This window comes from Eriocheir sinensis, chromosome 66 (genome assembly GCF_024679095.1).
Source record: "Eriocheir sinensis breed Jianghai 21 chromosome 66, ASM2467909v1, whole genome shotgun sequence".
NCBI lineage: Eukaryota > Metazoa > Arthropoda > Malacostraca > Decapoda > Varunidae > Eriocheir > Eriocheir sinensis.
In genome coordinates, this window is record NC_066574.1 from 7494269 (window position 1) to 7507851 (window position 13583).

The 13583-nt window shown below is 42.9% G+C and overlaps 1 protein-coding gene across 1 annotated transcript in view; it reads right to left on the bottom strand.

Annotated features, from left to right (window-relative positions):
* LOC126987674 (uncharacterized) overlaps positions 1-13583 on the bottom strand; it is a 195143-nt gene that overhangs the window by 76984 nt on the left and 104576 nt on the right. The window contains exons 11-12 of the mRNA XM_050844800.1: positions 11833-11986; positions 10266-10346 (exon numbers count right to left, since the gene is read on the bottom strand). Coding sequence (XP_050700757.1) covers positions 10266-10346; positions 11833-11986 — 235 coding nt within the window. The remainder of the gene's footprint in view (positions 1-10265; positions 10347-11832; positions 11987-13583) is intronic.

Sequence of the window (13583 nt, forward strand, 5' to 3'; positions counted from 1 at the left end):
ACAGAGGCAGAGAAAGACCTGGGAGTGTATGTTACCAGGCTACCAGTGAAGGGATATCCAGCACACCAATACCACATGGGAAACACTCCACTATCCACCACAGAGGCAGAGAAAGACCTGGGAGTGTATGTTACCAGGCTACCAGTGAAGGGATATCCAGCACACCAATACCACATGGGAAACACTCCACTATCCACCACAGAGGCAGAGAAAGACCTGGGAGTGTATGTTACCAGGCTACCAGTGAAGGGATATCCAGCACACCAATACCACATGGGAAACACTCCACTATCCACCACAGAGGCAGAGAAAGACCTGGGTGTATGTTACCAGGCTACCAGTGAAGGGATATCCAGCACACCAATACCACATGGGAAACACTCCACTATCCACCACAGAGGCAGAGAAAGACCTGGGAGTGTATGTTACCAGGCTACCAGTGAAGGGATATCCAGCACACCAATACCACATGGGAAACACTCCACTATCCTTCACGGAGGCAGAGAAAGACCTGGGACTCGATGTTACCAGGCTACCAGTGAAGGCCAAATCCGTGCCATTCACAGCGTAAGGGTTAAATTGTCCCGTCAGCGAGCAATAACGGGCCTGATGGACGTGATGAGGGCAGAGTGAATGGCTCGTCGCGTAATCGGATCAGAAGCAACTCAGGGGCGTGGAAATGGACATGACTTCAGCGTGGAGGAGACACTTAACTTTTTCATTTGGCTGCAAGAGGAAGGAGACCAAGGACTACCATATACATTTTTTTTTATAAATAAATAAATAAATGATGTTAGTATTAGTTGCAACACGGGCATATGACGCTACCCAAGAGGTTATTATTACTATTATCATTATTATTGTTGTTGATGATGATGATGATGATAATAATGACATTGATGATAACAACAAAAATAACAACGAGTCTCACAAATTGATACGTTTTGCAATAGATTGTTCCTCTCTACTATCTTTCACTTTGTCTTCGTTATAGTTTTGTTATTCCCAGATTCTTTTTTTCCCCTTCTGCATAAGTTTCCCCTCGTGGTCTCTCTCTCTCTCTCTCTCTCTCTCTCTCTCTCTCTCTCTCTCTCTCTCTCTCTCTCTCTCTCTCTTCCTTTCTGAGTATCCGTTCTTCATTTGTTATTGTTATTCCTTCTCTCTTTGTTATTTCTCCTTCTCTAATGTCACACTCTCCCTCTCAAGTCTACGTTCTTCTACAACACTCTCCTTCTCTGTACTGTCTCCCTCTCCTTTTCAGTCTCCGTTCTTCATTTGTTTTTGCCTGACTCCCTTCTGCAACGCTTTCCTTCTCTCTTTGTTCTTTCTCCTTCTCTAATGTCACACTCTCCCTCTCAAGTCTACGTTCTTCTACAACACTCTCCTCCCGAAATTGACCTCTCTTTTTGAACACTCCTTTGACCTCTATTCAGGAGCAGTAAGTAGCGGGCTTTTTTTATATATTTTTCTTTACGCCCATGAACTGTATCCTAAGCTGTAAAAAAATAATAAGAACATAAGAACATAAGAACGCAGGAGTCTGCAAGAGGCCGGTAGGCCTGTACGAGGCAGCTCCTTTGACCCTAAGCTCCCGTGTATCTAACCCCACCTATTATCGCTGTCCATGAATTTATCTAGTCTATTTTTGAATGTGACAATTGTATTGGCACTCACCACATGACTGCTAAGCCTATTCCACTCATCCACCACCCTGTTAGTAAACCAATTTTTGCCTATGTCCCTGTTGAATCTGAATTTATCCAGTTTAAACCCGTTACTTCGTGTCCTACCCGGTTCTCTTACCAACAAAACCTTATGAATGTCTCCCTTATTAAAGCCCTTCATCCATTTATAAACCTCGATCATGTCTCCACGCACCCTTCGCCTTTCTAGAGAATGCAAGTTTAACTGTTTGAGTCTTTCCTCGTATGGCAAGTTTCTCAACCCCTGAATCATCTTAGTCATCCTCCTCTGCACCGATTCTAACATTTTGATATCCATTCTATAGTAGGGTGACCAGAACTGAACCGCATAGTCAAGATGAGGTCTAACTAATGCTAAATATAGTTTGAGGAAGACTTCGGGGCTTCTGTTGCTTACGCTCCTTGAAATAAATCCCAGTACCCTATTAGCTCGATTTCTAGCTTGAATGCATTGTGCCCTTGGACGGAGATCAGAGCTCACTAAGACCCCTAAATCCCTCTCGCACCCAGACCTACTTATGAGAGTGTCATTTAAGCAATAGTTATGTGAGGGGTTGTTCCTACCTACACTCAGAATACTGCACTTCCCTACATTGAACATTCTCAGAGTCTCCGTTCTTCTACAACACTCTCCTTCCTTACTGTCTACCTCTCCTTCTCAGAGTCTCCGTTCTTCTACAACACTCTCCTTCCCTACTGTTCCTCCCTCCTTCTCAGAGTCTCCGTTCTTCTACAACACTCTCCTTCCTTACTGTTCCTCCCTCCTTCTCAGAGTCTCCGTTCTTCTACAACACTCCTTCCCTACTGTTCCTCCCTCCTTCTCAGAGTCTCCGTTCTTCTACAACACTCTCCTTCCCTACTGTTCCTCCCTCCCTCTCAGAGTCTTCGATCTTCACTTGTTTACCCGCCACTCGCTTCTGTCCTTGCTCAGCGTTGGGTACACTTAAGGAGCTAATGGGGATGAGTCCCGCTTGTCTTCCTTTTACCTTCGCAGAGTGGTCGGGAGCAGGATTGTTTTTATCTCTATTGATGTTTGGCTCTTGATGTGTTTCTTTTTTTCTTTTTTTTCTTCTCTCTCTCTCTCTCTCTCTCTCTCTCTCTCTCTCTCTCTCTCTCTCTCTCTCTCTCTCTCTCTCTCTCTCTCTCTCTCTCTCTGAGCCATCTGATTAATGTAGAATCACTTAGGTTTAAGGACAGGCCACCTAGTCTGGACCATGGGGTCTGTGTGGTCTGATTTTCTATGTAAATCTATGTAAATATATGTAAATCTCTCTCTCTCTCTCTCTCTCTCTCTCTCTCTCTCTCTCTCTCTCTCTCTCTCTCTCTCTCTCTCTCTCTCTCTCTCTCTCTCTCTCCCGGTCTGCTCATTTGCCTACTGAGTCTGCTTTTCTTGTCTGTTGATCTATATATCTTTATCCCTTTGTCGCTATCCACCAATAAAAACACAAACACACAAAGCTGACCCCCTCCCCCCCCTCCCCACCCCCATCTGAGTAGAATTCAGGTGGCCAGCGTTACAACTCGATATTCTTTTGTCCACCAGCGAAACAAAAGACGTTTCAAAACAACGCCTCGTCAGTGGAGGTGCGCGAAGGTTATCAGGTGTGGCGGTGCGGCAGGTGACGCGGGGTCGAGTCTCCTGTTCTGAATATGATAATCCTTTGTGTAAATTAATTGCGTTGTGGTGCAGGTGTTGCATTATGAGCTCTGCGTCCCCTTCGGTGAATAGAACATTAAAACAAAGCAGTGCCTAATTACACTCACGATAACAGTATTATTATTATTATTATTATTATTATTATTGTTGTTGTTGTTGTTGTAGTTGTTGCTGTAGTTGTTGTTGTTGTTGGTAGTTGTTGTTAATGATAATGACACTGATGATAACCATAATGATAATGATAACAACAACAACAACAACAACAACAACGTTTCAATCATATTCTAGGTGAACGAAGATAGGCAGATGAGGAGACGGTGTGTGTGTGTGTGTGTGTGTGTGTGTGTGTGTGTGTGTGTGTGTGTGTGTGTGTGTGTGTGTGTGTGTGTGTGTTTACCTAGCGACACTCAGGCGACACGCACCCCCCCCCCCCCCCAGGTGTGTGTGGTTACCTGAGATACGCGGCCCTGCCTGCACCTCGCACTGACGAAACGCCGGCGGAGACACGGTGCCTATTTCATCTCCCTCTGTTTGTCCTTTTGTTTGTCTCTGTCTTTCTGCTTGTCTGCTTGTCTGCCTGTCTTTTCCTCTTTCTTTTTATCTGTCTTTCTTTTTGTCTGTCTGTCCGTTTCTCCCTCTCTCACCTTATCTGTCTGTCTGCCTGTCTGTTTGTCTGTGTGTCTGTCTGTCTGTGTCTTTGTCCCTCTGTCTGTCTGTCTGTCTGTCTGTCTGTCTGTCTGTCTGTCTGTCTCTCTCTCTCTCTCTCTCTCTCTCTCTCTCGTTTGCATAATACATTTCAAAGGTGATACGATTACTGTGTTAGTGGAAGTAATTCATTAGTTAAGCCTGCTGAACCCTCTTCCGAAAATCAAATCTTTCTGATAGTGATTGAGCACGATACATCTCTATAAATGCATCAGGATTAATGAATTAGATATCTTAACATAACAGAAGATACTTTAGTGTTAACAACTACATATGTGTATTTTTGTTTTTTTTTACAGCAAAGGAGACAAATCTATTTTATCAATGTCTGTTTATTCTCGTAATTGTTTCTTCCTTTATATGCTTCAACTACCATCATTCACTTTTTGGTAGATTATATGATTATTTTTCACTGTTTTCTCTTTCACCTCATTTTTCGTGCATTTCCTTTCTACTGTCAAACAACAAGAGTCTTTTTATCTTTCTTTCTTTTTCGTCTGTCTGTCTGTCTGTTTCTCCCTTTCTCACCTTATCTGTCTGTCTGCCTGTCTGTCCGTCTGTTTGTCTGTGTGTCTGTGTCTTTGTCCGTCTGTCCGTCTGCCTATCTGTCTGTCTCTCATGTGTGTTATACCGAGTACTCAGCTCTTGCCAATCACGAAAAGAGCCCATCTGTCAGGAATGTTACTCGCATGAAGGTCCTCTCCTGCCCACCTTCCTCCTCTTCTTCTCAGACACCCGACCTAAATAAAGTTACATGAAGCCTTCACTCAACTCACTCCTCTCATGGGTAAGCGTTGTAATGATGGTAACAGCGGGGATCATGTTTCTTAATGATCGCCATTAAGTGTATTTTGAGTGATTGTGATGAGTGATGAGAGATTTGGGATTGAATTGAAATATACTAATTTAATTGCTAATTCATTTCATACCTTTCTGATTCATTTGATACCTTTCTGATTCATTTCATACCTTTCTGATTCATTTCATACCTTTCTGATTCATTTGATACCTTTCTGATTCATTTCATACCTTTCTGATTCATTTGATACCTTTCTGATTCATTTCATACCTTTCTGATTCATTTGATACCTTTCTGATTCATTTCATACCTTTCTGATTCATTTCATACCTTTCTGATTCATTTCATACCTTTCTGATTCATTTCATACCTTTCTGATTCATTTCATACCTTTCTGATTCATTTGATACCTTTCTGATTCATTTGATACCTTTCTGATTCATTTGATACCTTTCTGATTCATTTCATACCTTTCTGATTCATTTCATACCTTTCTGATTCATTTCATACCTTTCTGATTCATTTCATACCTTTCTGATTCATTTCATACCTTTCTGATTCATTTCATACCTTTCTGATTAATTTCATACAGTTCTGTTTTATGTTAGTCAAACTGAACCCCTTGTCTTGTTAGCATTTAACTTCTAGACAAAACTCATCGTGCTTCACCGAATTACTTGCCCTTGGTGACGGAACAAACGTAACATTAATACAAACTACCAAATAACAGCGGGAAGAATGCAGTCTCTTTATGGTGGATTAAAGGATTGCATTCATTTGGTGCAGTTCTTTTTTGTAGTTTGACAATTCATACACATTCTTTGAGTAAATGAAACTAGGAGAGAAGGACCCTAAGAGTTAACCCATCCGTGGTACATCAAACTATGAGAGAAGGACCCTAAGAGTTAGCCCATCCGTGGTACATCAAACTATGAGAGAAGGACCCTAAGAGTTAGCCCATCCGTGGTACATCAAACTATGAGAGAAGGACCCTAAGAGTTAGCCCATCCGTGGTACATCAAACTATGAGAGAAGGACCCTAAGAGTTAATCCATCCGTGGTACATCAAACTATGAGAGAAGGACCCTAAGAGTTAACCCATCCGTGGTACATCAAACTATGAGAGAAGGACCCTAAGAGTTAGCCCATCCGTGGTACATCAAACGAACGCTACTGGAAGTCTCGAGGCAAGCAAAATGATAAGTTGCCTTGCCTTTGGTGCCTTTCAGAGTAATTCTCGCCAGATTGAAAAAGTTTGTGAGGGGCGGCGGCTCATCACTCAGGATTCCGGGCCATCACAAAAATGACTCCTGCGTAAGTCGACTCCACGCGTTTTGAAGAGTCCAGATAACTTTTAAGGTACATCTGCCGACCTTCAAACCAGCGTTGCCGAATTATCGTACACACTGTATTGTATTTTCGTAGTTTCTGACTGATATCTGAAGCAAAAACAAACAAACAAACATCAATAAATAACAGTTTTAACGCAAACTTTAATATTATTTCGTTATTTGTGTAGGTACGAGAGTTTTGAGGCTTAAAAATTATAAATACATTGTGGCGAATACGATAATCTGGCAACGCTGCAAGTTCAAACATTCCTTACTTTGCCTTCCCAAATGATTATGAAAATTCTCTGAAGACATCGGCTCTGAAAGGTCTCTAGCGCTGCACTATTTCCGATGTTAAACCCTTGAATACGGATTTCCTACAGTCAGACCTCACCAAGCTACAGGAATGGAACAAAAAGTGGCTGCTACAATTCAATGAAGAAAAATGTAAAGTCCTGCACCTTGGGAGGGGATATCCAGCACACCAGTACCACATAGGAAACACTCCACTATCCACCACAGAGGCAGAGAAAGACCTGTTACCGGGCTACCAGTAAAAACCGAATATATGCCAACCGCAGCGGACGGGTTAAGGGTCCGTGTTGTGCGCCGGTATCAATCAGGTGGACGGAGATCTTGGTCGGTAGTTTCAAATAAGGGTTTAGTCCGCCTTTCAGTCACCCGAACATAGAAGGGGCGAGCTGAATCGAGTCGGTTATTTCATGGTCAGTTGTTCCATTTCCTCTCGTCTTGTCTTCTCCTTCCCCCTTTTCCTTTCTTATCTTCTCTTTTCTTCTCTTCTCTCCTCTTCTTTTTCTTCTACCTCTCCTATTCTTTCCTTTCCACTCCACTCCTATCTTCTCTTTCCTCTCTCCTCGCAATATCATTTAATCTTTTCGCTCTCAAAGTAAAATAAATAAATAAAGACTTCAAAGAAACCGAAATGGAAAGGGGAACCGGACTTGAAAATCTGTTCCCATACCAAAACAAAAACAAAAAATGCCTGCTGAAATCCACGTTGGCAAATAAACAAACAAACGAAATAGACAAATTGGTGAAGATAACGAATAAACTAAGAAGCAAAGAACAAACAGGTAGATAGTAAATAAACAGATGAACTAAACACACTGATATATAGATAGACACGTATAGATAAAAGATAATAGCGATAGTAAACGAAGGTAAAAAAATGAATGAGAGTAAAAGAAGATAAAACAATGAATGGAATATAGTAAAAGAAGATAAAACAATGAATGGAATATAGTAAAAGAATTAAGACAATGAATGGAATATAGCATTAAGCGGATATTGATGAGGGTGGAAGGACGAGCGACGGTCAGACTGCTTTTTACATTGAGGGGGGGAGAGAGAGAGAGAGAGAGAGAGAGAGAGAGAGAGAGAGAGAGAGAGAGAGAAAGCGAGAAGAGCAGAACACGACACACACGCGGGCCGGGCATTAAAAGAGTGTGTTATTTACGCTGTGTGATGTGTCCCAGGATGCAGCAGAGATACGTGCTCCGATCCGGTCAGCCGTTCTGCGAGTCTCAGTTCCGTGTACGATTCAGACAGTGATAAATCTTGTGTTGGTAACGATTCCATGAGGGTGCGCGCTTGTATAAATGTCCCTTCCAATGTCAAGTTACGGTGTTCAGTTCCCTTCCCTTCTGAACCCTCATTTTGTTTCCTGTTGAGGGAGTAGCTTAGCAGTTTTTTTTAGTAGTTTGTTTTTTGTTTATGCCATGCGAGTTACGGTCTTCATTTCCCTTCCCTTCTGAACCCTCATTTTGTTTCCTGTTGAGGGAGTAGAGCTTAGCAGTTTTTTTTGTGTTTATTTGTTTATGTCCTTGAGTCGCTTCCTTTGCTGTAGAAATATGTGTGTAGGTACAATCAGACAGCAAACTATATGAAATGATACAAAACAGGGATGAAGAGAAAAGCACAAACCGATATACAAAGAAAATAAAGTCTACAGTATGAAATGATACAGAACATGGATGAAGCGAAAAGCACAAACCGATATACAAAGAAAATAAAGTCTGCAGCATATATGTTTATCAGTAACCAACGCCCGTCTCATATTTTCGCTCATTCTCTTTTCCTGTCGCTCATAACGTGACATACTTTTGAGCGACAACTGTACAAAGATTCGCTCGTGTTCACAAAATATAAAAACTTGAACTGATATATAGAGAAAATACAGTCTAAACTCTAAAGCATACTCGCTGAACAGTGTGCATCGCCCGTCTCACATGTTTTCGCTCATTCTCTTTTCCTGTCGCTCATAATGTGTCTTATACTTTTGAGCGACAACTGTACAAAGATTCGCTCGAGTTCACAAAATATAAAAAAACTTGAACTGATATATAGAGAAAATACAGTCTGAACTCTAAAGCATACTCGCTGAACAGTGTGCATCGCCCGTCTCACATGTTTTCGCTCATTCTCTTTTCCTGTCGCTCATAATGTGTCTGAGACTTTTGAGCGACATGTGTACAAGGAATCACTAATGTTCACTGGATTAAAACAACTGCGTAAGCGAATTGGTGGCAGTTAATGAGGCAATAATTGTGTTTTCCCATCTTCGCTATGCAGTGCAACTTAATTAGTACACGCAATTAGCATTCGCACACACACACACACACACACACACACGCACACTGCCACCATAACATTGCAATCTTTGGCAACATATGGACGGTTCCCGGTACGACCCTTGCTCTACATCCCTCCCCTTTTCCCCCCTACACATACCCCTCCCACACACACACGCTGTATTTCTGGCTTCTCAATCACAGTTCCATCAATACATAGAAAACATATACACGGAATAACTCAAAACACCGACGCCGTGAAGTGAGTCTTTTCATGCAGCTTCACACGAAAATCATAAGCTTTCTTGGCAGCGTGTTCATCGTCATCGAAAACTTAGACGTTACAAAAAAGAATGAAGTGATGGTTTAGGAGTAATACATTTTTCTTAAAGAGGCCACTCGATGTTCCAGTTTTAAAAGATTGTGTCCTAAAAAGAAGGAAATACAGACGAAGGAAGGCTGTTCGAGAAATTACAAGTGAAAATTCTGGTTAGTTTTCGTGTTACAAATCTACCCATGACATATTGAACACACATAAAACTAGAGGATTTCCTTAAATAAATAATGCTCTTCCTTTTACCATTCTTTTGAAATTTTAGCAGCTCCACTAAACACAGCGCAATGACCCTTAAAATAAAGATAGAAATTCTGCAACACTTATCAACACCTTTCCAACCCGGCGCCAATAGTTTAAGAACCAGGCACATATTGATAGAGAAGCACACATAAACACTCGCCCAAACTGATATTTCAAAACAGTGAGAGAACGCAATACAAGCAGGAGAAGAATTGGCGGGAAAATATTGGAGCAAAAATGACTGAAAAAAAAAGGGCTGTATAAATTAAATGAAATCAATGAAATTTTTTTATTGGCAAGGAACGGGGGAGGCGACAAACAAATTAGATAAAAATAAACTGCAAACTTTTATGTAACATGACTGATTGATGGACTTCCTGACTGACTAAATAACCGATAGACTGACTGACTGACTGCATAAACACACTGAGCATACCGAGGGGGGAATAATAAGAGAAAAACAGCACAAAGGGAGAGGACGCAGGAAAGAGAAAAGGGAAGGAAAGTGGCGAAAATGGAGCTGGAGAGAAAAAAAGAAAATCAGAGGGTAGGAAAGTTGGACACAAAGGTAAGGAAAGAAAATAGGAAAGTAAAGGAAATGAAAAAAATAGAAGGGAAAGAACGGGGAAGGTTTGGGAGGCACACGAGGGTCAGGAGAGAAGGTGTGAGGTAAAGGAGAGGTGAGGGAAGGGCGTAACAGAGGAAGGGAGGGAGAAGGAGAAGGACGAGGAGGAAGACACGAAAATGAAAAAAAGGAGAAAAAAACCAGTAACAAGAAAAGAGAACGAAGAACACAAAAAAAGAAAAGAAAAAAACAAGAACACAAAGATGAACAACTACAATAAGACACCACCACCACCACCACAACAACAACAACAACAATAACAGGAGCCCATACTCACGGTGGAAGGCCCAGGCTTGAAGGGGGTCCATCGTGGTCCATCCGCAGGGAGACAAATCGAACCCGCAGCTGCCGAGGGTGACTGGAGGGAAGGGGGGAAGGGGGTGGGTGTTAGTGACGAGTGAGGTGGAGGATGAGTAAACGAGAGGATGAGGATGAGGATGAGGAGACGGACGAGGAGGAGGAGGAAGTGGTGAAGGACTTTAAAAGATGTAGAGGAGAGGAAGAGACAGGAAGGGAAGGCAAGGAGTGAATGGATGAGGTGGAAAATGACGGGATAGAAAGAGAGATGTGGTGGACGAAAGGGTGGATGACTATGGGGAGAGGAGGAAGAGGTGGAGAAAGAGTGGATGAGGGAAGTGGAGGAGGAGGAGGAGACTGACAGAGGGAGATGGAGAACGGGTATGAAGATGGAGAGAAGAAGGAGGAAGAGGAGGCAGAAATAGGGACGAAAAAGGACATAAAAAAAAGGGGGGAGGAGAAAGAGAAGAAAAAGAAACTAGCGGAGTGTGTTGGTCAGAAAATAAGGAAGGTCGCTCTATATAAGACAATAAGAAGGCGCTATAGAGAGTCAACAAATGAAGGAGTAAAGGAGGAAACATGTAATAAAAGTGTGATAGAGAATTAAATAAAAAAGAAGGGAAAGAAAGGGAAAGGTTTGGGAGGCACACGAAGGTAAGGAAAACAGGTGTGTGAAGGAAAGGAAAGGTGAGGAGGTTAGGGAGGGAGAGAGGATAGGGGGAAGAGGGGAAGATGGAGGTGGGTGGGGTGTACAGGAGAGTGTGAGAGTAGGAAGGAGGGAGACCAGGTGTGTTAAATCAAAGGAAAGGTGAGGAGGTTAGGGAGGGAGAGAGGATAGGGGGAAGAGGGGAAGATGGAGGTGGGTGGGATGTACAGGAGAGTGTGAGAGAAGGGAAGGAGGGAGAACAGGTGTATTGAGAGCTGTCGAGGTGAGGAAAGGAGAGGTGAAGGTGATTGTGGCCATGAGACTCTGACGCAAGCACACACACACACACACACACACACACACACACACACACACGGTAAATGTTATGTTTTGAAACCACTGTAGCGTTTTCTATAACAATTTACATCAAAGGACACTATTTCAATTACTTTTATGAAATAGTAATAATCCACCCCCCACCCTGAGTTTTAAATGTATATATATCGTACCGAAGTGATTTATTTTACTAGTTTAATAACATACTAACAATTTCAGTCTAATCTAACTAGCAGAAGAAAATGACAAGGTTAGTATGAGTGGAAGCTAAAAAAAAGAGCATGGGGGTTAGGGTTTTAGGAAGGTATAATATTGGAGGTGAAAGAGCGAGCAAGGAAACAGGGCGCAGTCTGTTCCCTCCCCACTAAAAGTCACGAAGGAGCAATCTGTTTTAGCGTGTGGTGCGTCTCCAGAAACGTTCACGGAAAAGCAAAACCGAAACAAACCATGACAATTTTCGCACTTTTCCCATATTCCTGCTTCTCCTCCTCCTTCTCCTCCTGCTCCAACTACTACTACTACTACTGCAACTACTTCGACTGCTACTACTGCTTCTCATACTCACAGGCGGCGTACTTGATGAGGAAGTACCCGTCGTTGCGCTGCGAGTCACTACTGAAGAAGAGGCTGACGGAGGGGTCGGGACGCAGCTCCAGGAGGCGACTCGCTGGGCTACTCGGGTCCCATGTCACCTTCAAGTCCTTGTCGCCGTCCGTCACCTGTGGGTTGATTGAGGCGAAGGTGAGGGTTGATATGTGGAGGTGTGTGAGTTCATGTGAAAGTTGGGGATCAGAAAGGAACGCAGGTATGGGAGGGGGCGTTTTAAGGGAGTTTAGTGAAGGAAAGGGAAGTTCATGAGGAAGTTGGGAGTCAGAAAGGAACGCAGGTGTGGGAGGGGGCGTTGTGTAGTGAAGAGGCGTGACTGATAGCGGCTCACGGCTGGAGGTCATGTTGGTTAGGGTGTCAAAGCTGCAAAGTGACGTCGAGTTAACTAGAAATGACATAACAGGAGGAAAAGGCAGGAGGTAATAACGTAATTGCACACACACACACACACACACACACACACACACACACACACACACACACACACACACACACACGCACAGGTTTACGTAAATGTGGTGTGATGACCCCTAATTGCTGGTCCATCCTCGTGACGTCATTAACCTTTCTTCTCAATCCCTAATAGAGCAATTACACACACACACACACACACACACACACACTCGGACACATAATCAACGCCTTTTACTAATGACACACGTTGACTTAATAAAGGATTACACTGGAACACAAATAGGAAGATTAACACACGCTGCCCCCCACCCCCCCTTTCTTCCCTTGCCCCCCCTTCCCCCTCCCCCTCCCTCCACAGACACACCACCACGACGCGTTCATTACAGGAATTATCGTTTGTCATCCCTCGCCTTGCGCCCTTTAAAGAGTTATTTGCGTGGTGGTGGTGGTGGTGATGGTGGTGTTATCTGCATTACATAGCATTTATCTTTATCTTTTTATTTTTCTTTCTTTATTACGTGACGAGGTGTGTATTTTGGGTAGTGTTGTAAAAATATATATGATGGTGTTATTTTTGTTAATGGTGTTACTACTACTACTACTATTACTACTACTACTACTACTACTACTACTACTACTACTACTACTACTACTACTACTACTACTACTACTACTACTACTACTACTATTGCTACCTCTGTTGTTACTGCTTACTAGAAAAAAGAAAACTAACTCACTCTTATATTCCCTTTTCCTGGCCTATTTACACACCGCAAACCTCCGCCAATCTGATCTATGGCTATTCACGTTCCCCTTACATCCCCTACCAATGCTGACCTCCCTTTTGTCGTTTACTATATCCACGCCATCACCTCCACCTCCACCCCGCTGTCTTTATCTCCTCCTCCACCTGCCCTATTTTTCCTCTCCTTTCCTTACCTGTCTCTCTTCCTTCCACTTCTTACAGCAGAGTTCAATCCCACTCTTTTATCATCAGAACCCTTGTTAAGACAATCTAATCACTTATACACCTCCACTTAGATGCAATGTACTATCATCCATTCTCCTTATTGATCCCTTCCTCTCCTTCCCTTTCCTTACGCCTCCATCATTTCCTCCTACTCCATATTTCTTCCCTTCCTGCTGTGTTTTCCGTATTCTCTTCCTCCCTGCTTCCTGCGCCTCCCAACCCCTTGCTCCTCTGTATTTTCCCTTTCTCTCCCTCCCTGTCACATCGTCTCCCCCTCTTCCATTCACTCCCTGTCACTCCCTGTCACATCGTCTCCCCCCCATTCC